This window comes from Osmerus eperlanus, chromosome 1 (assembly GCF_963692335.1).
Source record: "Osmerus eperlanus chromosome 1, fOsmEpe2.1, whole genome shotgun sequence".
In the NCBI taxonomy this organism is placed as follows: Eukaryota; Metazoa; Chordata; class Actinopteri; order Osmeriformes; family Osmeridae; genus Osmerus; species Osmerus eperlanus.
In genome coordinates this window covers 18,315,076-18,338,276 of record NC_085018.1, presented here as the reverse complement: position 1 = coordinate 18,338,276, position 23,201 = coordinate 18,315,076, and the positions used below count along the sequence as shown (strand labels likewise).

The following is a 23,201-nucleotide window of genomic DNA, read 5'->3' as shown; positions in this document are numbered from 1 at the left end:
CCAACCAACTTCACAAACCCAGTGTACGCTACTCTGTACATGGGAGCCCACAACAGCCGCAACTCTCTGGCCAGCACGGACGAAAAGAAGGAGCTGCTGTCGCGGGGGGATGAAGAGCCACTGGTTGACCCGCTGACATAGACTGTCCATAGCCTGGGTTATACCATTCGAGACACACCCCTCTTTTTGCCTTTTAAAGAAAAACTGAAAGAAATTCTACAAAAAAAAGCGTGAACACTGTATAAAATGTACAAAAATGAAGGACTACTTTTGTATGTGATTGCAGTATTATATTTTGTTCTTTTCAGATTCTGGTCAAATGAACAAAACATTTTCTATAAGATATTTTTAATTTACTCTTTTGTCCCTTCCCTTTTACCTAAATAGCCACTACCTCTGTGCAAAATGAAATGGAAAGACAATGAAAATTAGATGAAAAGGATCATTATTGGAGCAATTTTAATTTTTTATTTTTGTATGAATTGTATAGAGAAAAACATTGTTCCATTTCACCAGTGCCAACTGTCTGTTGTTTATGTTGTCTTTGAGTGGGGAAAGCAAACTCAAAGTTTTGTAAGTTGGTACCAATGTTGTCTTGGTGGCAGTGTGTGAGGCAGGTTTAACATAGCACGGTTTGTGTACAGCACGTGCTAAATGTCAAAACCAGATGGCAACTTCAGTATTTCCACAATGTTCTCAGAGAATTTTTTTCATGAAATGATTGTTTTCTTCCTTGCACAGACTTCATATTTTATGGTGTGTATAAAAGCCGTAAAATGTAAAGCAGGTCAATTTATGTTTGTTTATATAACCTAAAAGTGTTTAGGGCTCATGTGATGTCGAGGTACCATCAACAAGGTGTTTGGGGAGAGATGAGAAATGGTATGTTGATGAAGAGTTACCCATTCCAGGCCTGTCAATGCTGTCATGGCTGGAATGTTGGTGTTTAGGCTGCAGGAGACCAGAGTAAAGAGACGGATCAGACAAGTGGGAGACAGACAATGGCACCTTTTACTAGCCTAGTGTCACCTATATTATGTACACCCTTTAGGGGACAGTTCAGCTCTTCTCTACAACCGTGCTGATGGGGGGGAGGGTGAAAGGAGTTTGGTCTAGTGTACGTCAGTAATCATTTCAGTCGATTTTTAAGGGCGTGAGATTGCCCATCTCGCCCTGTCGATGCAAAGTACTTCTTCAATCTTCAGGAGGAAGAAGGTTCGTGCTCTTAAAATGTTGTTTTACTTCTCTTTGATGTGCATTTGTTTCCTTTGTTCTTTGCCTTGCGACCTCCCCCCCTCCCCCTCCTCATATCCCTGTCCCCTGTCCCTGTGTCATGCTGTCCCCGTGTCATGCTGTCCCCGTGTCATGCTGTCCCCGTGTCATGCTGTCCCCGTGTCATGCTGTCCCCGTGTCATGCTGTCCCCGTGTCATGCTGTCCCCGTGTCATGCTGTCCCCGTGTCATGCTGCTGCTAACGCTGCCGTCCCTGCCGGTCGCCCTGACGTGTCCTTAAGCTCCCCCGCTGGGTCCCAAAATGCTGCTTCTGTCAGAAGGGGTGATCAGCCATATGTTATTAATGCATGTAAAAACAACAAACACACACCTTCAAGTATCTAGAATAACCAATAACAAATCCTTATTTTGCTTCCTGTACCTGTCAGCAAGTGTTATTTTTGATTTCATGCTGTCACATTTGTCTTGTTTTTAATTGAGAAAAGAGATGAGTACAATCATTTGACTTAAAGAGCATTTTTGCTAAATCATACATGCATTTTTTGAAAGGTTGTTTTTTGATTAGTCTTTGTTTTTTAATGAGAAACTACACATAGCTTTTATAGTACACAATGCATGGAGGCTCAGACTTTCTTCTGGAAAGAGAATAATGTTTTAATTTTTGCTGGAGTACTTTACAAACTAAATAACAGATATTGTTATAAATAAAATTTAAAAAACTGTACAGAAAACTACCTGCTGCTTTTGTCTTTTCTTTTCACATGTATTCTAATAGAATGACCATTGTGATAACCAGAGGTGCAACCTGTTCCTTTAGAGAATGCAGTTCTCTTAGACCCAGGAGGCTCTACATACATGCAAAGAAAAAACACAGCCTTCTCTGTAGTTTTTATTGTCATTTTTCAAACCCAAAACATAATCAGCAGTGAATACAAATTAAAGTGAACATTGTACGTGTTGATAACACAAGTTGATGAATCTGAATGCAATCTAATTGGTTATCAGCACCACTTGTTACATATTCTATATATGAAGTATATTCATATGTAATGATATGGTTTATTCATATGTAATGATATGGTTTATTCATATGTAATGATATGGTTGGCACGCAGCAACAACTGCAAGGGTAATACAGTTCATGCTTGTTATCGCTCTAGTATCGCTCTAGTATACCTCATACAGGGCAGTAGAACCTGGGTGTTGCTGCATCACTAGTCCCTGGAGTCACTGCATTAAGTGCACAACCAGCTTTTCTGGATTTCCCTTACTGTGCATGATAAGCAAAAGAAATTATGATTTAAACATACTTTACATACTATACTTTCCATAGACATTTCCAATTAGAATTAATCTACAGGAGGGCCTTATGATATATATCCACGATTTGTCCCGTAATCATCAAAAACAAAAATACGGATCAAGACTTGAAAGATTAGAAAACCCTGATGTGGCATAGGACTGTTCTACACCTTGAATATCTTCCAGCTGTCAGGGGGCTACAGGCACAGGTGCTTGATTCTCTAAATGTCTTCATTCGATGCCTTTGGATTTCAGCTCCTCTTTCACTCTGGCCAGATAGCCTTCATCTGGATATCCAAAGCTGGGGGAATGAAACGGTACAAGCATGAGTATAGCAGCAGTCTATTGGTTGATAGTTTTCCATGTTTAAAGTCAAATGTTGGAATACTGTATATATGGTACTAAGCTATTAAGAATAAATAAATAGAGCTGATTAATAATGCAATCCTGACTGATATACACAAATATCAATTATCTCATACTGCTCTGGGCCTCCAGATTTGTTGGTCTTGTGGTGGATGTCATTCCAGGTCACCATGCCTTCTTCCCCAGTAGTTCTGGATGTCCCAATAGTGAAGATTAGCTTCTGGTCAAACGCTTTCCGTAGCAGCCTCAAGACCTCTTGGCCCTCCTTGTTGTTTGGTAGATATGCAAATCTGGTAGTCCCATAAAAAGGCTTTCCAGGGTGGGGGTGCCTCTCCTGAATGCAAGAGAAGGCAGAAATAAACATAACATAACAAAGGAATTCTTTCGAAAGGAAGCGGCAATAATGCGTGCTTATAGTCTAGTTCTGATGTATTTATACATTATAATGATATAATTATAAACTTTTACCGATTGAATTCCTCCAAAAATTCTATAATCAATGATTATGGTGCCACAGTAATTAAATCCAGGTAGTTTTTCTTCCGTTGTCACATCACACATCCTCCCTTCAGGCTGATCGCCTTTCATCTCCCCAAACACATGCTTGCACAAAGGACAGGTAGGACCTAGAGACGCCACTGATCGCTTTAGGCAGTCGCTACAAAACTCATGGTTGCATGTTAACTTCTTCTTGTTTGTAAATGTGTCCTTGCAAATGGAACACTCTTCATCATCGTTTCCTGTAGCTCCGCCTCCTGCCCTTCCGTCACTAGGTGTTCTAGCTCTGGACCTGTCGTCTCCTGAGTATAGGATCTTCTGCTTGTCCTCTTCCTTGAAAACAGGCCCTCCCATCTTCCTCTCCAACTCAGTGACAGCAGGGCCCAAATGTTGTGGTAGGCCCAACAGTCTCAAGGAGCCAGAGTTCACTTCTGGCCAAACATGAGGGTGCAGAGAGTGGATTTTATCCAGCATGTCCTCTACAGCCGCCTTCCGATCAGAAGCCAGCAGGCTGCAGCTCATGGTTGTCGTGGCAACCCTCTGGTAGATGTGCATCAGGGCTCTGAGGGCGTGGCTCTCTAGAGAAACGGTCTGTCCATCACTGGGCTCGGCTCTCACTAGGACTTTACCATCAGAGTGCTCACTCTTCATTTTCACACCAAATTTATCTTGGATGTCTTTTATGTTCTGATCAAAGGCCCCATTCAACAACTTCCAGAGGCTCAGGGGCATGGAGAGCCCACGGGTCACCAGGGGGTCCTTGATATCCATAGTGATATTCTGTGGCAGCCAACCAGACGCCCCAGAGGATGCCGGCATATGTATTGAGGAATTATTGCCCATGACATTCTGAACTCGCCTTATGCTCTCGCTAGGCCCAAATATAATGAGCTTATCGGAGGAATGAGACAGCCGCAACCTGGGATCCTTCTTCAGCGCATCAACTAAGTCTTTAGAATCAACTTGATCCAGATTAATACCGTAGCTGTCCAAATCACCTGTATGCTTCTGGACAAGGTCGATGAACTCTTCAAGTGCTTCATTTGTATGCAGATAGTTGTTTATATCCTGGGCCTCTTCGATGGTCACTTTTACACTTTCCTGAATTTTGACTTGATGTTTTGTCTCTATGCTTTGTATTTCTTTTTGATATGCTGAGATCATGTACCAGTAGATGGTCAGAGGGACACTGCACGCGCTCCCTGCTCGTCCACTTGTCACCATTCCATTAGAACGGTCATTTGGTGCTGCATATGTTTCTTTCTTTGGGATCTGGGGGGTTTCAATGCAAAACTCAAATGTAGATGATGGTTGTCATTCAATTTGATATACAGTAATCATTGTAAGCATTACATTTCTAAACACGTACCCATTAACAGAGCAGTGAATTTGACTATACATACATTCTCAGGAGTTTTTATGTTACGGTCTGATCGTTGAGTCTCTGGTGGTGTCTTCTGAAACAGAACTTTGCAATCTGGAAATTTGCCTTTACTGTCTTCGACACACAGGTCCAATTCTTTCGGTAGGGTATCTAAAGCTTGAAAAATGTGTAAAGGATATGAATTTTATTGTGCTGCTTTTGTAATATTAATGAGATCTAAAATCTGAAACCTGTACTTTTGTATGTTTAGATAAATGCATGTCTTATAATAATTACATTTACACTCTAAGTTGAATGAATCATGAAATTGATTATTAAGCAGCACATCTAAAACTTGACTGTCTTTCCAGTTTACCATATAACAATTCTTCATTCTTCACTGAAGAGGACATCTTCAACAAAAAACTGTCTTCATTGTTCAGAGGTAAACAATCACATGAAATTGTCTTCACAGCACAGTCCTTGTTGAACCATCTCTGTAGGGCTTTTTGAAGTTTTTGGGCTGCTTTTCGTGGTACAGTTTGATTATGCCACTGCACATTGGCATAGATTGTAGCCAAATCAGTTTGGGGCTTTTTCTCCGCAGACATATCTGAGGAACCAGTAACATCATCCCGACCATCCACATGTGTCGCTCTAGACTGAGGCTACAAAACCAACAAGAAGAGGTGTCAAATAAAAATGTAATTTAATCCTTATAAAGATACTTAAATGGGGTAACTTCAATCAGGTTTGATAGTCTATGATTCGTTTTAAATATAGCTCTTAATAGTTAATGGATACCAAAAGGCTTATAACCCCAAAGAGACACGTTTCTCAGATTCTCATTGTAATCAAAAAAGGGATAGACTAACATTTTCCAAGGTTGAGGTGGAGTAGGTGGATGCTGAAAGCAGATGTACGTCAGTAGTCCTGTGGTGATCTGATGTTGCATCTGTCAGTCCAGTCGGGGCAGTAGAAGCATGCGGCCATGTAAGGTTCTGTGGGGGAGCCTTCAGGAGATTAGTAAGTAAGTAAGTAAGACTTTATTTATATAGCACATTTCATACAAGAATTGTAGCTCAAGGTGCTTTACATAAAATCAATAAAAACAATAATACAAGTGATAAACAATTCAAACAAAAATAAAAATCCCAATAAGATCTCTGTTCAAGAGAGAAAACAACTTTAAAAAGTAGGAAAACCCTTTGAGATAAAATTACTTAAATGCTTCGGTAAAAAGGTAGGTTTTAAGCTGTCTTTTAAAAATGTCTAGAGTGTTTGCTTCCCTAATATTTATGGGTAATTTGTTCCATAGTTTTGGGGCGTAATTGACAAAGGCCGAATCACCAATCTTCTTATGACTGCTTCTGGTGACCTCTAATAGGCCTGCATTTGATGATCGCAGTGTTCTAGCTGGTGTGTAGTTTATAAAGGAGTTAGCAATGTAGCTAGGTCCATGTCCGTGTAGAGCTTTGTATGTGAGGAAAAGGACCTTAAAGTCAATTCTGAAGGTAACAGGGAGCCAGTGTAAAGTAGCTAGGACAGGACTAATGTGTTCTCTCCTTTTAGTTTTGGTTAATAATCTAGCTGCAGAATTTTGAATGAGCTGTAGTCTTTCAGTGGTTTAGCAATCTATCACTTTAATGTCTACCTTGCTAAAAGACATCAAAACTTTACAGAGATCAACTCTGTGACTCCAATGAGATGACCATCCTTTTGATAATAATATTGGAGTTGGTTTGGTGCATGTATGAAACAAACATATATGGCAGTACTTTAACTTTCTGATTGTGAACAATCTATAATCTATAGTTACTATAGTAACTATGAGTTACTATAGTTACTATGAGAATATCATGATGAATTTCAAATGTAGAACGTATGTCTCTTACTGATGGACTCACTTCAGTCATGGAAGACATCATATCAGCATCTGTCTGGAGGAGAACAAGAGGTTAATGGCTACCAGCAACTCCGGTGTCTAATGAGATAACCATACTGTACATCTTAAAATGATAATGCAGCGAACCTACATTATCTCTATTAACAAACAACATTGGTAGTGGATCTTTACTTGAATATTGAACATGTCATGTAAAGAACCATCATGTAGGCCTAATGTTGTTTCAAAAGAAATATATGAGGCAAGTAACTCCCTAACAGTAATTAACTTTCCTGAAACTTAGACCTGTTACACTCCAGAAACTTACTGTAGTGTTTGATGGATCAACCTAGGAGAGCCATTATGGATCCATGCAGGAATCAATGTGGACACAGATTATTACATCAAAATACAAATTGTAATATATGATTTTCACTCAATTTATCTGGTTTTATTTCTGAATGCTCAATGAACTCACCTCCATGTCAGTCACCTGGTCTGGTATGCCAGCCATTTCACTTTTTACCAAGTATCAGTTCAGTTGTCCAGCTCCAGAGACTTTATAGAAAATGACGTAGTTATTTACGTAGGGTTCGTGCACGCTTGAAATGAACGTAGCGTCTATAGCCAAGACGCTACATTCGGACGTTTTATTTTATAAAAAAATGTACTAGCTCAAACCCTGGGCCTGGTTCCACTGGTTAACTGGTGCACCACAACACAGAAGGCAACACTTTCACTTTCATTTCACGAATTATTGGCAAATGAAAACAGTGATGCTAAACTTTTACCTAACAATAAGAATCCATAAATAGTCGGCTATAACGCTATATCACATTTGTACATAACATGCGTGACTAAAGACCTAACTACGTTTAAAAAAATATCGAAATTCGAAAAAGTAATTAGCCTACAACGACATGAGCTCACTTCAATCGCAAAACCTAGATTGACGATTTATTTGAATGACAAATTTACCTTAATTGTTGTCCAAATACTATTGTGAATGACTTAAATACTGTACTAGTCTTGTTGGAATTGTTCCATTAGCAACTTACTTGAGGCGCAGCGTTGTCCTACTCTCGGAAGCTTGGTAGGCTCATGAAACGAAAGTAATAATCAGGCACTGTCTTAAAAGCCAACGTCAGGGGAGGGTCTATGTTATGGAGCATTCACACAGACGCAAAGCAGGGATTTCACGCTAAAAGTTGCGGCAAAGACAAGCAAACATGGCAAGACACGTCTTTTTATTTATGTATTGTGAAGGCATGTTGATAAAGACCAACTGTTTACTTGGCATCCGTTAAAGCATCTTGAATATGCAGGATGTAGCTATATTGTCTTAGAGATAATACTTATAATTCCAACAATAAAAATGCACATCCAGTAGGCTACAGTCCCGAGATTCCAAACATTACATTACTGGTTCATATCCACATCCTGCTTCATTAGTATATGTCTCTAATATCCGTCTGGACTCTTCCTTCATTAGTTCTCAGTCCAATAAAAGTGCACATATTGTGAAATACAATATTTTAAAGGCATAAATCTAGCAGTCTCCAAATAAACTTAGCAAATGAATATAAAAGTATTGCATCCTTCAATCTTTCAAAGTGTTATAAGAAAAAAAGTCATCTTAAAATCATTAACACATAAACCTTTATGTAATATTTCTGACCATCATAACAAAGACCTTCGTAACTGTTGAATTACTGATAAACACAAAAACAACATACAGTATATGTGTGTGTTTTCCATCCTGTTCCCCTCCAGGTTGTATACTGTTCTGACATGTAGTCTTGTCTTTGGTGAGAGTGAGTCTATAGCAATATGAATCTCACATGCAAACGAATATACATGATTAAAGGGGTCGGCTGCCACAGTGGTGTGATTGTGTTGTGCGTAGCAAGATGAAGGCCTCAGAGTGAGATAATACAGGTGACCTTTGACAGGTATGGTAAGCGCAGCAGGTTGTTATTGACACTATTCAGCCTCCTCCAAGTTCAACCTTGGGGAGAAAGAAAGAAGGATGTCAATCATCAACTTAAATAGCTTCTAAACACATACGGAGAACCTCTCCACTGATCTGATGTCAGTGGATTTGGCAAAGCTGTCAGTACTGGCTGTATGACTCACCATTTTGTGATCCCAGAGACCAGGTCAATCTGAGCCAGCTCTATTTGAACCTAAAGGAAATGTTTGCAGTTAACTTGTATTCAATTGAAAGGTAATTGTTGAATGCAATAACAGTGGGTGATGTTATTACAATAGCTACGGTAAATCAAACCAGTGGTGGTGAGTGTGGTTGTGTCTGTGCAGAGCAGCAGTGAAAGAGCGTCAGACTGACCTGGCCCAGGACGTCCTTCTCACGGCTCCTGAAGGTGGTGGAGCTGTTCTTCACCGAGACACTCAGATGTCTGAACCGGGCCTCCTCCACAGACACGTCAAACTCAAACCTGGCAGGGTGGGCCATACCAAGGCACTCACGTTAGAAGTCTGTCATGACAACTTAAACACACACACACAAGCACAAGGAACACACACCTCTCATTGTACTCTGGGTTTAGATCTTTCTTCTTGGTGGCAGTCTTCTTCTTTGTGGCCTTGCTTTTGTCTGGCAACAGCATGAGGGAAATATAGGTGTCTGGAGGACTAGACGACACCAGGCCCCTACACACACACACACACACACACATGTTTAGTTGGACAAAGCTCCTCTTACAAATGGTATTTGAAGATATACAAAATAGGAAATAAAATAAATAACTAGTGAGTAGACATAAAGATGACTAGGCCTGTACCTGCAGGCGTGTACAACGACAACAAGTTTTCTCTCCTTGGAAGCATAGGACAGAGACAGCTTCACCTGCCCACTGCCGCCACCATAAGCAGAGCATGGCACAGTCCCTTGGCTTATCATCTCCACCATCTTGGACTCTAGGATCTGTACATGGGGAGAGTCAAGCTTTTAGTCCTTGATCATTGTGCCACAGACAATATCAACCGTATACAGTAATGTCGAAGCCCTAACGAGAAGTTAAAATAATATAAACCATTCAAGAATTGTGATACACATACAAAATGTAGCCTCTCACCTTGAGCTGGGCCCTCAGCAGGATCTGACTGTCAGGTGAGGCTCCATCCAGACTGAGCCACTGGTCCAAGACCAGTTGAGGTTCTGACAGCAGCACTCTGACTGGGACCACCAGGGACCCCAGTGCCTGCTCCCAACCACTGGACAGCTGCATGTGAATACACACATTCCTGTAGTATGTGCTTTTGTGATATTATCATATTTATTATCTTTTATGTAACATTACATGCTTTTGTGGATTTCATAGACTTAATCACGGTGTCATCAAAAACACAAACAATGCCTCACCTTGACAATAAGCATTTCGTGTTTAGGGTCATGAACCACGAAGTGGACAGATTCCTTCCAGTGAGGAGAAGTGGAGCGATCACACACCTTCAAAGAGACATGGGAGTGGGGGGTTATTTCCTGAGACATGTCTTTTTTGGTAGGACATATACAAGTATGATGACGATCTCACCTTGGTTCTGTAGGTGGTGTCCCCGACAACAAGTTCAGCTCCAGCTTTAGGCTCCTTCCCACTTTTCTTTAACTGTAAACACACATAGTAACACATATAAAACAGCCTGCAGGAATACACTCAATCCACAGCTGGGAGTGGTGAATGATGGTTCTGTGTTTGAGAGAACCGTTTCAAGGGGACTCACAGGCAGTGAGTGGGCTCTGTCCATGTAGACAAACAGCAGAGCAGCAGAGGGAACAGCCTTGTTGTGGAAGTACTGCAGAGACTGCAGCTGCAGCACCTGGGAGGGGCATGTTCAGAGATCACACATTCTACAGTTATTATGCCCTGTGACAGACAACAGACATCTGGTTCAACAGGATTCTAGTATGAATTAATTACTTCCTTCAGATACAGCCTACAGTACACAGTGAGAAGAATAGGTAGACTGGAGAGGAATAATCAAGGATAAGAGGATGAATTAGGTTAAAAGAGGGTCATTAGAAAGTTCTGACCTGGTCCAGTCTGCTGGGTTCTGATACTGTTGGTACCCACTCCAGTACCAGGTGAACACGACCAGACTTCACATCATTCAGAGTGTACCACTGAAAAAGATCATAGAGTGTATCATTGGGACACCAAAACACCGAAAATCCCTAACATTTCAATTGAACTATTAGAACCACTTGCAATTCAAGGATGTTGCCGTAATGTGGGTGTGATTTTCAGTAGTTGTTACAGGAAAACCCTTGCCAAGATTGCTTGGATGATTCACACACTCACCTGGTCAATATAGTGGGAGCTGATGACATCACTCAGTCTGATGGTAAACCTGTAAACACACATAGAAGCTCTCTCTGTCAACTTTTCCCTGAACTATAAATTATCAGACAAAAAGAAAAAAGGTGAGTCTGTAAATGGCCTTTTCCACGATAGACCAAGGTGCACTTCAGCCAATGTAATAATTCCAAAGTTCCTGGTCAAGCATCAAGGAGTGTATGGTATACTTGGCACACAAACACACCTGCCAAGGAAGTCATCAGAGTCCAGGTCTTTATCATAGAGTTCAAACTGAATCTGCTGGCCAGCCTGCACACTCAGAACCACCTTTGAAGAAGCACAGCAGTCAGAAACAGTGGACACAGAAAACATCCAAACCAATGGCACTGCACCACAATTTGTTGAAAGTAAAACTATTTTCTGACCTCATACATCTCATTCCAGATTGGGTTGAGATTTTCCTTGATCACATGACTCTTAAACTTGGTATCTCCGATATGGATCTTGACGTAGGGGTCACTCTTGCCCTTCACCATGCCCCCCATCAGGTTGTCCTTGGCAACCAGGTTTTGGGCCTCCAGTAGGTGGATCCTCAGCACCCCCTACAGGACAAAGACTGTAACTGCTGGAAAGCAACTACAGTATATTTTGAAACCGTATCTGTGCATAAACTTCTACCAGTGAACCCCACCAACCTCTCTGCCAAAGCCAGGATCTGGGGTGGTATGTGATGGTCTTGTTACAGCAGGGTGGGGACCAGATTTGACCACCACAGGGACTGTAATGGAAGGGAGTGTAGTCACTGTAGCCTGAATTAATCCTCCAATGCCAGACCTGTACACATACACACAGGGATGCACAAAAACACAAGACAACACCATGACAGGAGATCAACGTTGGGTTGCTTCACAGCCTGCATACGTCTGGGCTACAGAGCAGTGCAAACATAATGGAACTCACTCCTTGGGCTTAGCTGTGGGGAGAGATTCTGGGGCTGTGGCTTCTGGTTTTTCCACCTCAGTACACCCTGGTTCTTCTACCTGTTAAAAAAAATACATAAGGCATGACATTGTACCCGAGTGTGCTGTTGGACTTGAATATCCCAATACATGACACAATAGTTCTTGTCTTCCAAGACAGTATTGTATAACCTGGACGCTGGCGCTGGGATCAGGATGTGCGTGTCTGTGGACGGCCATGTCAGCAGGACTGGGGTCTCTTTTAGTGACATCAGGCTCTGCTTCCCTTGTCTCAGGTTGAGGGACAGAGGGATGACTGAAGAGTGCAACAGGTCTGAGAATACAAACACACACATTTTATTCATTATTTCCATTCAATGATCATCATTTAAGCTTTACATGCAACTGACTGAAAAGTATGCAGTCATACAAAATGATGACTCACTTTTCAGATTGCACCTGACAGTGTGGCTCCTCCTCATTGGCTGCTGTGACTGACTGTTCAATGGCAGTGACAGGCTCCTCTTCCTCAGCCTCAGCGAAGGTGTCTGGACCAATAACAGACACCTGGGGTTTGGCTACTTCATCTGTCATCTTGGAGTTCAGAATCTGTGAATAACAAACATGTTGTAAACAGTGTGTCTATTGTGTGTACAGTATATACCTTCATTTACACATGTATATATGATATTGTGTCCAAAGGTGTCCTCTCACCTTGAGCTGGGCCCTCAGCAGGATCTGACTGTCAGCTGAGGCTCCATCCAGACTGAGCCACTGGTCCAGGAGCAGCTGAGGTTGTGACAGCAGCTCTCTGACTGGGACCACCAGGGACCCCAGCGCCTGCTCCCAATCACTGGACAGCTGGTCAAAGAGAGGAGAAGCAGAACGATTGAGCATGGCAGTGAAGTACAGTGACACCATATTTTGTTCTGTGTGTACTGGTGCTTTGCTGAGGCTAGCCGCACACTCACCTTTACTATGAGCATGTCTTCTCTGGGATCATAAACCTGGAAGTAGAAATATTCATCCCACTGGGGTGATGTCGAGCGATCACACACCTTCAGGAAGACAGAAAGAAGAGATACAGAAAGAGTTGTTCATGTGGTTCACTAGTATTTTCCTGATTCCTATCCTAAGCAGTGAGATCTTGGTTGCCAAAGGAAACATCATTTCATGTTTCTCACCTTGGTTCTGTGGGTGGATTTCCCAACAACAAGTTCAGCTGCAGCTTTAGGCTCCTTCCCACTTTTCTTTAACTGTAAACACACATAGTAACACATATAAAACAGCCTGCAGGAATACACTCAATCCACAGCTGGGAGTGGTGAATGATGGTTCTGTGTTTGAGAGAACCGTTTCAAGGGGACTCACAGGCAGTGAGTGGGCTCTGTCCATGTAGACAAACAGCAGAGCAGCAGAGGGAACAGCCTTGTTGTGGAAGGACTGCAGAGACTGCAGCTGCAGCACCTGGGGAGGGAACCAAACCGTTCAAGTGATATGATATGTTTAAGTCCTATGATATGACATATCATATGATCTACACTTAGAAATAAGAATAGATTTACCGACCTTGTCCAGTCTGCTGGGTTCTGATACTGTTGGTACCCACTCCAGTACCAGGTGAACACGACCAGACTTCGTATCGTTCAGAGTGTACCACTGGAACACAGTCATATACAGTAGTAGTGAGTCACCATGGATGAAGGCATGCACTTGGTGGACTGAATAGAGAGGAAGATGATCCTCACCTGGTCTGTGTACTGGGACTGGATGATGTCGCTTATACTGACTTTAAACCTGTTCACAGACAGAAGAATTTCCCCCAACACAATGAGGGATTGTATACCTTTAATTAAGCACAACACAGATCACCTAGGTTCCTCTTACCTGCCCAGGAAGTCATCTTTGTCCATGTCTTTGTCATAAAGCTCAATCTGTACCTCCAAGCCAGCCGTAGGGACCAATATTGCCTAGGGGTGGGGGGGAACGGTATTATGATTATGGTCTTTGCTTGTGTCTGGGAGTGTGCGTGTGAGGCAGGGGGCACGCTGAAACCTAAACTTCCTTCCATACCTCGTACATCTCATTCCAGGTGGGGTTAAGATTCTCTTTGATCACATGACTCTTAAAGTTGGCGTCTCCGATATGGATCTCGACGTAGGGGTCACTCTTGCCCTTCACCATGCCCCCCATCAGGTTGTCCTTGGCAACCAGGTTTTGGGCCTCCAGCAGGTGGATCCTCAGCACCCCCTACAGGACAAAGACTGTAACTGCTGGAAACCTAAAACAACAGTATGGCTTCAGCTACAACAGCACCTACTCTCACTATGATCTCACCTCAGCACCAAACCTGGGGCCTGGGGTGGTGTGTGGAGGAAGGGGGGTAGCGGGAGGGTGGATGTCTGGTGTCACTGCTTTAGGGACCACCTTATCTTCTGTCACTGGTTTAGGGACCACCTTATCTTCTGTCACTGGTTTAGGGACCACCTTATCTTCTGTCACTGGTTTAGGGACCACTTTATCGGCCGCTTTCCTCTCAGCTCCCTCAGACACAGGCAGGGAACTGGAGACTGGTGCTGCGGGAGTTTCCCTTGCACTGGACCTGATGGAGGGAGATGGAGCACACTGAGACATGAGAATACATGTGCATTGTGGGAGTTTTTAGGGTATACTGGTATACTAGTAGAGTATTATTAAATGTGTGTATTCGTAGAGTATTGTTGAATTCAGGCGTGTTCTTGTGAGTGTATTACTTCTGTGCCATGTCTCTATCCAAGCTCTGTTTAGTGGCCATGTTAGAGGGAGCCATGGAGGGCTCTGTCTGGTCCGCTCCTCTCTGGCACATCTTAGGGCTCAGCACCTGGAGGGGTTTCATTACAATCGATAGCATTATCATCAGGGAACTTCATAGCCTTCAAAGTGCCCCATTTCAAAATATCTAATTATACACTATCTGGAATCAATACTCTCTTCAAAGTACTTCCTTCTTGCTGAGCATACTTCCACCAACTTATTTTCCCCTTAAGTTTTCAAACTTTTACATTTAAAACTGTATACAAGCTCTAATGGAGGTCTGTTTGTGTGTGTGGAAATTTGACTCGTCACCTTGAGCTGGGCCCTCAGCAGGATCTGACTGTCAGGTGAGGCTCCATCCAGACTGAGCCACTGGTCCAGGACCAGTTGAGGTTCTGACAGCAGCTCTCTGACTGGGACCACAAGGGACCCAATAGGCAGACTCCAACTGTGAGACAACTAGAAGAAGAGACTAAATAATGAATCCCTGAACTGTCCCCTATCAGAACACTTCTACTGTTCATACAGCGTTGGTAAGGTTATTATGAAGACCTGTTGAAAGAGCTCACCTTCACGATCAGGACCTGCTCTCTGGGATCACGCACCAGGAAGTAGAAAGCCTCGTCCCACTGAGGTGATGTCGAGCGATCACACACCTTCAGGGAGACATGAGTGGTCAAATGCAGATGAAGACTCCTCCTTTACATTGTAACGTGCTATAGCTCCAGACTCAGTCATATTAAACTGAACTATGGTGGATAGAAGTTGAGTATCTCACCGTCGTTTTGTGGGAGGTGTGTCCAAGAATGAGCTCAGCACCCACCTTTGGCTCCTTCCCACTCTTCTTCAACTATAGAAAAAATAAATAACCACGCCCTGTATCAACACAACCACTAGGTGCCACAATAGCCTGCCCATTAGGAAGTATACCAAAGCATCACCACAGACATTTACATTACATTTACATTTAGTCATTTAGCAGACGCTCTTATCCAGAGCGACTTACAGTACAGGATCATTCCCCCCGAGGCAAGTAGGGTGAAGTGCCTTTCCCAAGGACCTTCTGATTAATAGCCCGATACCCTAACCACTCAGCCATCTGAGCCCACAGACAAGGAAATGGTCCCACAAAGAGGAAGTTGACTCACTGGCAGACCGTTTGCACTATCCACATACACAAACAGCAGGGCCACAGAGGGAACAGCTTTGTTCTGGAAGGACTGCTTGGAGTGGAACTGCATCACCTGACCACACATACACACACAAAAACAAACCAGTGAGTGAGTCTGTATCACTGTTAACTAGTACACCAATCAGCTTTGAGATGATCCTCACCTGATCCAGTCTGCTTGGTTCTGATACTGTTGGTACCCACTCCAGTACCAAGTGAACACGACCAGACTTCACATCATTCAGAGTGTACCACTGGAACACAATAATACAGTAGTCAAGCATGGTTTGCACTTACACAAGCTGACCCTTGATATTGACGCCTACATGAGGAACTCACCTGGTCTGTGTACTGTGAGCTGATTATATCCTTCAGACTGACCTTTAACCTGTATCAACAGATGGAACTGTTTGAGATTACAGAGCAAACAAGAAGCAGGAGCACAGAAACTACAGGCCTAATCTAGCAACAGCATACTGGACCTGCAACAGTAGAAGGTATTACCTGCCCATGAAGTCATCCTTCATGTCCATGTCTTTGTCAAACAGCTCCAACTGCAACTCCTGACCAGGAAGTTGTGTCAGAACCACCTTAAACACAAGACAAGCGCTCAGCTTTAAAGGTCATCTCCAACAAGCTTAGAGTCTAAACAGATTCTGGGATACAGTACATTGCTTTGTCCCCCACAGTAATACAATTGTCCTGCTGAGTACAGCCTATTTAGACTATAAATATAACATTATTAAATCCAGCCAATTAGTTGAGCAATGACATCCTTTACCTAATCTATGAAACCTATCAGATGTCTTCTCCAGTCCTCTCCCAGTGCCCTGCCATACCTCATACATCTCATTCCAGGTGGGGTTCAGGTTCCCCTTGATGACCTGACTCCTGAAGGTCTCCCCGCCGATGTTGATCACCACGTAGGGGTCACTCTTGCCCTTCACCATTCCCCCCATCAGGTTGTCCTTGGGCACCAGGTGTTGACCTTCCAGAAGATGGATTCTCAAAACCCCCTTAAAGAAAAAAGGTATGTTATACTATGTATAGTACAACTTGTATACCTTGGTATGTTACTATACAACTTGATATAGTAGTCTTTGCATTTCATCCTGTTGGTCATGTTCTGTATATCTACTATGTGTCCTTAATCGTGTACTGTGACAATTACCTCCGTGGCAAAGCTGGGGTCAGGGGTGGTGTGCTGGGGCCGAGGCTTGGAGCGGCCAGCTGCCAGGAGAGCTGCCTCTGTAGAGAGGAGGGATGTGGAGACCTTCAGCTCATCCAGCCACAGCACCTGAGAGAGAGAGAGCAAATATGTCACCATCACACAAAGACATAAACAGAACAATTATTGGAGATACACCGATATATTTTACCCTGAGTACGATGTTGATGTAAATTCGGCTGGCAGGCCCCGAGTTGTTCAGCTGGAACCACTGGTCCAGAGAAAGGTTGGGGCTGGACAGCAGTCTAGAGAGAGGGATAGTCAGACTGCCTAGGGTCTGCACACGGTCGTTGTCCTTCACCTGGAGGAGAACAGGGGATGACAGTGTATTTAGAATAATACAAACTCATATAACAACTGCTGTTTCTGGACAGAAAGATTAAGACAGTAAAGTGATCCGGCAGCTGTAATAAAATGGAAATGTACTGATCCATTCCCAACTGGGATTTTCAGTCGAGTTCACCTGGATATCTATGTCCTGTTGACGTGGATCCTGGATAAAGAAGGTAAAGGCATCCTCCCACTCTGGGTTGATGGTTGTGTAACACGTCTGAGTGAAGGCAGAGAGGGAGGAGGAGGAGGGAGTTCACTTCTTCCATGTAGGAGACACAATATTGTACATACTGAAGGGGTTCTGTTTAAGAAGATTCTTGCTGACAGTACCCTGCTTTCTCTTGTGATGTCCTGCACGGACAACTGCACCATGGGACTCGGTTCCTTACTACCTTTCTTCATCTGTAACACGCACACACGCACACACAAAAAGAAAACAAGCATCTGCTAAGTGAAAAAGTGTCTGTTAAAATGAATAGGTCAACATTTTCCTTAACATGCCTGAGCATGTAACGGAGTGAATGAGGATCAAATATTTTCAGACTCATTATATCCAGAGACAGGAATCAGCCTTGGGCTGTGTTGGGAGAAAGGATTGGGAATCCGAGGAAAGAGAAAGCTCTAGAAATGACTCACAGGAAGAGCCTCAGCTTTATCCAGATAGACGGCCAAGATGGCTGCCGAAGGGGGGTCTGCAGTCTTACTGGACACAATCACACTCTCGTTCCTCTGGAGGACCTGGGAGAGAGGGGTGGAGGAGCGCCAACGTTCTAGCACATTCTTTCACTTTGGCTCTCTGCCAATATACTGAACACACTCACCACTGTTGTAGGATACAGAAATGCTTATTGTGCTTGTGTATCATTAACTGTAGTGTGTGTGTGTGTGTGTGTGTGTGTGTGTGTGTGTGTGTGTGTGTGTGTGTGTGTGTGTGTGTGTGTGTGTGTGTGAAGGAGAGCATTAAAAAAGCAGACCTGGTCCAGTTGGTCTGTGTTGGGCAGCAAGGTCAGCCACTCCATTTTGAGGTGGATTCGGCCAGAACGAGTGTCTTTTAGAGGGAACCACTGAGAAAACCACCACACAAGACACTTTACGAAAACCATGTACGTTTCGGTTTTGCTTATATTAAGGCATATTTTGTTGTAATTAACTTTGAAGGTATTTCAAATCACTCACTTCATCAACAGCTGTTGACTTCTTCACTATCCCCAGATCCACCTTTGTCCTGTGTGTGTGTGCATATGGACAGAAAGGCAAATGTGGCCGTTTAGAAATGCTATAGTGCTCAAATGCACAACCCAATAACGGTGGGGCATTCTCCCCCATGAGTCTGATGGGGATAAAAGACGTGAAAAGGGACATTATGAGATGCGACATCTAAAGACACACATGGGCTGAGACAAGTACCTGCCCAGGAAGTCATCCTGGTCGGTGTCTTTGTCATACACCTCCACTTCCAACTCCTGACCCGGCACCTCATGGACAATGACCTGATACACATGGACACACACCGGGACATGAGGACTGACTGGCACACCGACCCATGAGTGTGGAGTCTGACATGGCTATGGTCTCGACACTGCACCATGATGGGAAACACCACCCTCCACCGCCCTCTACTGAAACACATGTGGACCATGGTACCAAACGCCACAGCGCAACACACACCTTACCAACAGCGCATGGATACGCATCATAAAAAACAACAACACCTCTGTGCTGTTCTATCAGCGTCTCACCTCGTACATCTCACCCCATTTGGGGCAGAGGGTGTTGTCTATGTGGTGGGAGGTGAAGGTCTGAGGGCCCACCCTGAGCAGGGCGTAGGGGTCGGACATACCCGCTATCACCCCCTTCATGTAGTTGTCCTTGGCTGCAAGGTCCTCAGCCTCCACCAGGTGGATGCGCACCACACCCTAGGTGGTTAGAAGGGAGAGAATTGAAAAGAAGGTCAAGCCATGAGGTTGAGATGTGCGTGCCGCGGTGTGTTAGCAGAGTGTGTGGCAGGGTCTCACCCTGGGCAGAGGGGAGCGTAGTTGGGCCACATGCAGGTCTGCCACTAGAGGGACAGTGAGGCGATTGGGCAGGACCAGGAAGGAGGCGATGGCGTCCATGATCATACTGTCAGACATGACACTGAAACACCGAGAGGGAGGGAGGTTTTAACTGGCCGGTACATACAGTAGGTAACATCAGAATACATTTGACATCCAATACAATGCTCACTTCAGGCCAGGAATGTCCAACAGATTAGTCAGTCCAGTCCAATTGATATCCAGTTTCTAGGATGAGACCAAAACACAGATGAGAAAACACAGCAGACTATGACTGAGGTGACTACGCTATTGTGGAGTGAGGTGGGATGGTAGAGAGATCTAAGGATGGAAGGAGGAGTGGAAGATCAAGGAGGCCAGAAGCCAGGACCCACCGGCCTACGGATAAAGAACATGGTGACCGCGCCCACAATAGGGACGTCACCAATGAGAGGCTCCAGAATCACCCGCATCATCCCATGCAGCTGAGGAGAGAGGAGATGGATCAAAGACCAACACTACATACTGCATACTCATCTAATTCCTTACAGGGTTTGGTTTAGCCTTTCTTCTAGGTCTCTTTTCTGACACTGTGTACCTGTATTCCCTTGACTCCAGCTTTACAGAAATACCTCTTCACCTCGACATCAATCTCAACATCGCCGACATAGCTTCATGGGAAAGGAAGGACAAAGAGAGGAGGAAAGGGGAAAGAGAATGTATTGCTTTATACCAGAGTTGTAGGAGTGAGCTAATCAGTACTGAATGGCAGACAGTGAGGTGCAGAGCCAAGTCAAACAGAACATCAAAGGTCACCTGATGTACAGATCCAACAGCACCTGCCCTCTCTCGTTCTCTGTGTGAGCTTTCACCCCCACAACCTTCATGGCCTTCAGCACAGAAACAGAAAAAACACCACACAAAAACCTTTTCATGAATACGTGTGCATTGACATCAAAGCATTATGATGTACAGCACATTGTGTGTGTTTTCGTGTGCGCGTCTGATATCTGTAGCCTCAAACCTTGTCTCCAAAGTCCACCTTGGTGAAGCTAAGGGTCTGCAGGTGGGAGCTGGAGTTCCGGATGGAAGGAGCAATGGTCTCTACCAGCAGCTTCTCCAGATACTGGCCCACAAAGGGCCACACCTGCTGCAACACCTGCATGGGTGGGCCAAGGAATACGCACATCAGACTGTTATAACACAATAGTCAGGAAATGGATCGCTTACCCTATTCATTGTGAATGTCTTCATTATGTGGCTCTATCCTGCTCTCTAGTGGATCATGAAAACAGGGCTTCTCTGGAGGCTGCCGCAGTATGTTTATGTTCCCCGTCTACTGTTTCCTCAATATGGTATCCATAGTAACCCATTAGATCTTTACCAAGTTCTTATGTGGGGGATTGTGTTTATCTGAAAGCAGACTACTCTGCAGCGGGTATTTGTGGTTGGGTGACTGTTGCCTCGTCAATCTGGGGTGAGTCACCAGCAGCATGGAGCTCCTATGGAGCACATGGCCTGTAGGAGAGCAGGCAGTCTGGTGATCTCCCCTCAAGGAACCCAGCTCGAATATCAGCTTTGTCTCAAGACAGTACAGGGCCTCAGACAGACCTCATGTTCACATTGCAGCAGTCATTTTGATATATTTTTTTTCTCTCGGCTAAGGAGTTTATTCTTAGCTTTAAAGGGCATGGCCAGCAAGACAAGGCTCAGGACGACACCGTTTGTTGCAGTTTGATTGGTTTTGGAAGTTTAGGCTATTCCCTCCCCTTTCCTGTGAGTCATCTAGTGGAAAGGCTGACAGAGTGGCGGAGGGCCTGTTGTAGGCTGCAGTAAGAGAGAGCAGCTCTAGCTCCAGTCCAGACATAGTGGCGGGGGAGGCCAGCAACATGGCTGCTGCTGCAGCAATGCCAACGCTAGCCTAACAAACCCTACCAACTGTCCGTCAACGCAACAGCTGTGTCACTGAGAAAAATAGGCTGGTGTGTTTACAGTGGGCTTAATGGAACAGCGATGGATTCAAGTTGTCTCTTAAAGAGGGGGCACACCTTTGTTGTATTGGTGAAGAGAATGCAATAGTGCACATGGGTGAAGCAGTACCTTATTTAGCCACTCCACCTTTTCCACATCTGGGAAATTGACCTGTAAGGAATTAAGCCTCGTATTAGATTAGTTCCAAATGGTACCTGGATAGAAGTTAGGGCATACAATTCTGCATTACGACAACATTTCTTGTTACTTTGGGTTTGGTGGGATGTGGTTTAGGCTGTATGAATGCTATAACGGAAAATATGAGCATCAGGAAGTGTTAGAATGTGGTAGTTCACAGACATCATTCTAAACCAAATAAGGGATGTAATCTAGAAGGGCATTTTCTGCCCCCTTGATCTGTTATCACTGAGTGTATTCACCTCTACATTCACTGCTCCTGTTTTAGTCCGCAATTACTTGATAGTTGATACTGAAAAGTGCCTATAGTGCCTAAAGTGACTAGATGCAGTAGGGTTGATATTGCAAGTCAAAGGCTGAATGTGAGAGACCGACATACGCAGTTGATAGTCCACATACCAAAAGCTGAACTTAAATATTTCACCTGGCTATTGGCATGTCCATCATGAAAACATAAAAGACAATAAATCAGTACAGATATTAATTAAATGGGTCCTGAGTAGCAATGAGTAGTCTGCAATGATAATATTGTTCACATTGTGTCTTTCATTTTTTTGGACAGATTATTAGCTAACGTTCAAAAACGTTAGGTAGGCCATTTAAGATATTGGTAAAGATGACAATGCTGCCACGGGGTTCTGATGTTTCCGAGTCTGAACCATTGACCAGCCGTTTGGTGTTATCCTTACCCAAGCAGGTAGATCTCGTTTGTTTTTAAATACTTTCATGGAAGTATACTCTTGCTCGTCGTGTAGAGACTGAATGGCGGACCGCAAGCGAGACTCCTTCGCTTCGCGTGAATGTTTCCATCCAGTGTAGACCATCAGCCCGAAAACTAACAAACTGGTGCTGACCCGATAGTATCCAGCCAGGTACACAGGGAGTAATGCACCAAGGCATTTTCCGAAAGTCCACAAAACAGACACAGCATCAATCCCTTTGGCTTTGGGGATTTCCGTTTCTTCGCTATCCAGAGCATTCTTAACAGATTGGGACAAATACTCTGTGCCCTTCAAGCCGCTAGCCTCCGAATCTTTTCCTCCCTGCATCGTGTCGTCGTCTTCTCGCAATGTCAATGTTATTCGACCGGGTTGGTGATAAACTGCACTATTACACTAACGTAAGAATTTGAATGTAGTATAGCAGTTGTAGTAGCCTTGTTGTAGTAGCCAGTAATAACGCACGCCTCACTGTTGACTTATAAGTCCATCCGTGTCATCTTTGGTGGTGTGCAAGTTAGTTTAAGCAATTGTTTGTAAACGATTCGTAAAGTCATGTATTACTACAAAGTTCCCGTTTAGGCCTTTTTGTCACTTCGCCCGCAGAGAATCAACTCCTTACGCGTTGTGCCCCAAAAAAATCTCTGGCACGCTGAGCTGCTGTTCAACCAGTGTGGTTAACGGAATCAAAACACGCCCTGTGATGAGAAAAGACGCATCCTTGCTGGACGCATGCCTGTCATTACAAGTTTAGCAATAAAAAGTGATTACGCATGTGGTATTTACAGTAACTTACTATTGAATATCATACTGAAATAGAAGACGTCTATAGGC

At 43.8% G+C, this 23,201-nt stretch overlaps 3 protein-coding genes across 19 annotated transcripts in view; 1 reads left to right on the top strand and 2 right to left on the bottom strand.

Moving 5' to 3' along the window:
* LOC134023913 (low-density lipoprotein receptor-related protein 1-like) overlaps nucleotides 1-1,966 on the top strand; it is a 35,609-nt gene extending 33,643 nt beyond the window's left edge. For both annotated transcript variants that reach the window (XM_062466279.1, XM_062466271.1), the window contains one exon: nucleotides 1-1,966. In XM_062466279.1, the coding sequence (XP_062322263.1) occupies nucleotides 1-141 (141 nt within the window). In that variant the 3' untranslated portion in view covers nucleotides 142-1,966.
* On the bottom strand, nucleotides 1,862-7,793 carry dtx3lb.2 (deltex E3 ubiquitin ligase 3L b, tandem duplicate 2). Of its 13 annotated transcripts, none has more exons than XM_062466287.1 (10): nucleotides 7,705-7,793; nucleotides 7,125-7,204; nucleotides 6,975-6,995; nucleotides 6,657-6,701; nucleotides 5,637-5,774; nucleotides 5,138-5,429; nucleotides 4,802-4,938; nucleotides 3,369-4,670; nucleotides 3,017-3,234; nucleotides 1,862-2,835 (listed from the first exon to the last, which is right to left on the bottom strand). In XM_062466287.1, the coding sequence occupies exons 2-10, from the start codon at nucleotides 7,158-7,160 to the stop codon at nucleotides 2,766-2,768; spliced, it is 2,259 nt and encodes a 752-aa protein (XP_062322271.1). In that variant the 5' UTR covers nucleotides 7,161-7,204; nucleotides 7,705-7,793; the 3' UTR covers nucleotides 1,862-2,765. The 13 variants fall into 13 exon arrangements, with proteins under 13 accessions (XP_062322271.1, XP_062322277.1, XP_062322281.1 ...); XM_062466293.1 differs by having other exon boundaries at nucleotides 5,637-5,762; XM_062466297.1 differs by having other exon boundaries at nucleotides 6,669-6,701.
* Nucleotides 7,794-7,878: 85 nt separating this feature from the next.
* esyt1b (extended synaptotagmin-like protein 1b) lies at nucleotides 7,879-23,021 on the bottom strand. 4 transcript variants are annotated; one of them, XM_062466268.1, is made up of 53 exons: nucleotides 22,338-23,021; nucleotides 21,580-21,621; nucleotides 20,504-20,638; nucleotides 20,296-20,369; nucleotides 20,078-20,150; nucleotides 19,875-19,964; nucleotides 19,673-19,728; nucleotides 19,462-19,582; nucleotides 19,186-19,362; nucleotides 18,854-18,936; nucleotides 18,623-18,671; nucleotides 18,421-18,510; nucleotides 18,083-18,184; nucleotides 17,777-17,848; nucleotides 17,577-17,663; nucleotides 17,265-17,414; nucleotides 17,057-17,182; nucleotides 16,725-16,901; nucleotides 16,390-16,475; nucleotides 16,225-16,273; nucleotides 16,050-16,139; nucleotides 15,863-15,958; nucleotides 15,493-15,564; nucleotides 15,284-15,370; nucleotides 15,027-15,173; nucleotides 14,675-14,781; nucleotides 14,409-14,523; nucleotides 14,259-14,378; nucleotides 13,995-14,171; nucleotides 13,809-13,891; nucleotides 13,670-13,718; nucleotides 13,491-13,580; nucleotides 13,293-13,388; nucleotides 13,106-13,177; nucleotides 12,893-12,979; nucleotides 12,636-12,782; nucleotides 12,367-12,530; nucleotides 12,114-12,255; nucleotides 11,923-12,002; nucleotides 11,658-11,796; nucleotides 11,388-11,564; nucleotides 11,207-11,289; nucleotides 10,966-11,014; nucleotides 10,698-10,787; nucleotides 10,388-10,483; nucleotides 10,201-10,272; nucleotides 10,029-10,115; nucleotides 9,742-9,888; nucleotides 9,448-9,590; nucleotides 9,191-9,316; nucleotides 8,994-9,102; nucleotides 8,783-8,832; nucleotides 7,879-8,654 (listed from the first exon to the last, which is right to left on the bottom strand). In XM_062466268.1, exons 1-53 carry the CDS (start codon nucleotides 22,695-22,697, stop codon nucleotides 8,630-8,632), a joined length of 5,613 nt encoding a protein of 1,870 aa, XP_062322252.1. In that variant the 5' UTR covers nucleotides 22,698-23,021; the 3' UTR covers nucleotides 7,879-8,629. The 4 variants fall into 4 exon arrangements, with proteins under 4 accessions (XP_062322252.1, XP_062322246.1, XP_062322229.1 ...); XM_062466262.1 differs by having other exon boundaries at nucleotides 14,259-14,408; nucleotides 14,439-14,523; XM_062466245.1 differs by having other exon boundaries at nucleotides 14,259-14,523.
* Nucleotides 23,022-23,201: the final 180 nt, after the last annotated feature.

Coding starts and splice junctions, on each gene's coding strand:
- esyt1b (XM_062466245.1), bottom strand. CDS start 22,697: ATGCAGGGAGGAAAAGATTCGGAGGCTAGCGGCTTGAAGGGCACAGAG. Junction 11,290..11,387: donor TCTGGAATGAGATGTATGAG/GTCAGAAAATAG, acceptor GCTTCTTCAAAG/GTGGTTCTGAGTGTGCAGGC. Junction 8,655..8,782: donor GTCTCTGGGATCACAAAATG/GTGAGTCATACA, acceptor TTTCTCCCCAAG/GTTGAACTTGGAGGAGGCTG.
- dtx3lb.2 (XM_062466287.1), bottom strand. CDS start 7,160: ATGGCTGGCATACCAGACCAGGTGACTGACATGGAG. Junction 5,775..6,656: donor TGACTGAAGTGAGTCCATCA/GTAAGAGACATA, acceptor AATCTCCTGAAG/GCTCCCCCACAGAACCTTAC. Junction 4,939..5,137: donor GAATGAAGAATTGTTATATG/GTAAACTGGAAA, acceptor ACATTTTTCAAG/CTTTAGATACCCTACCGAAA.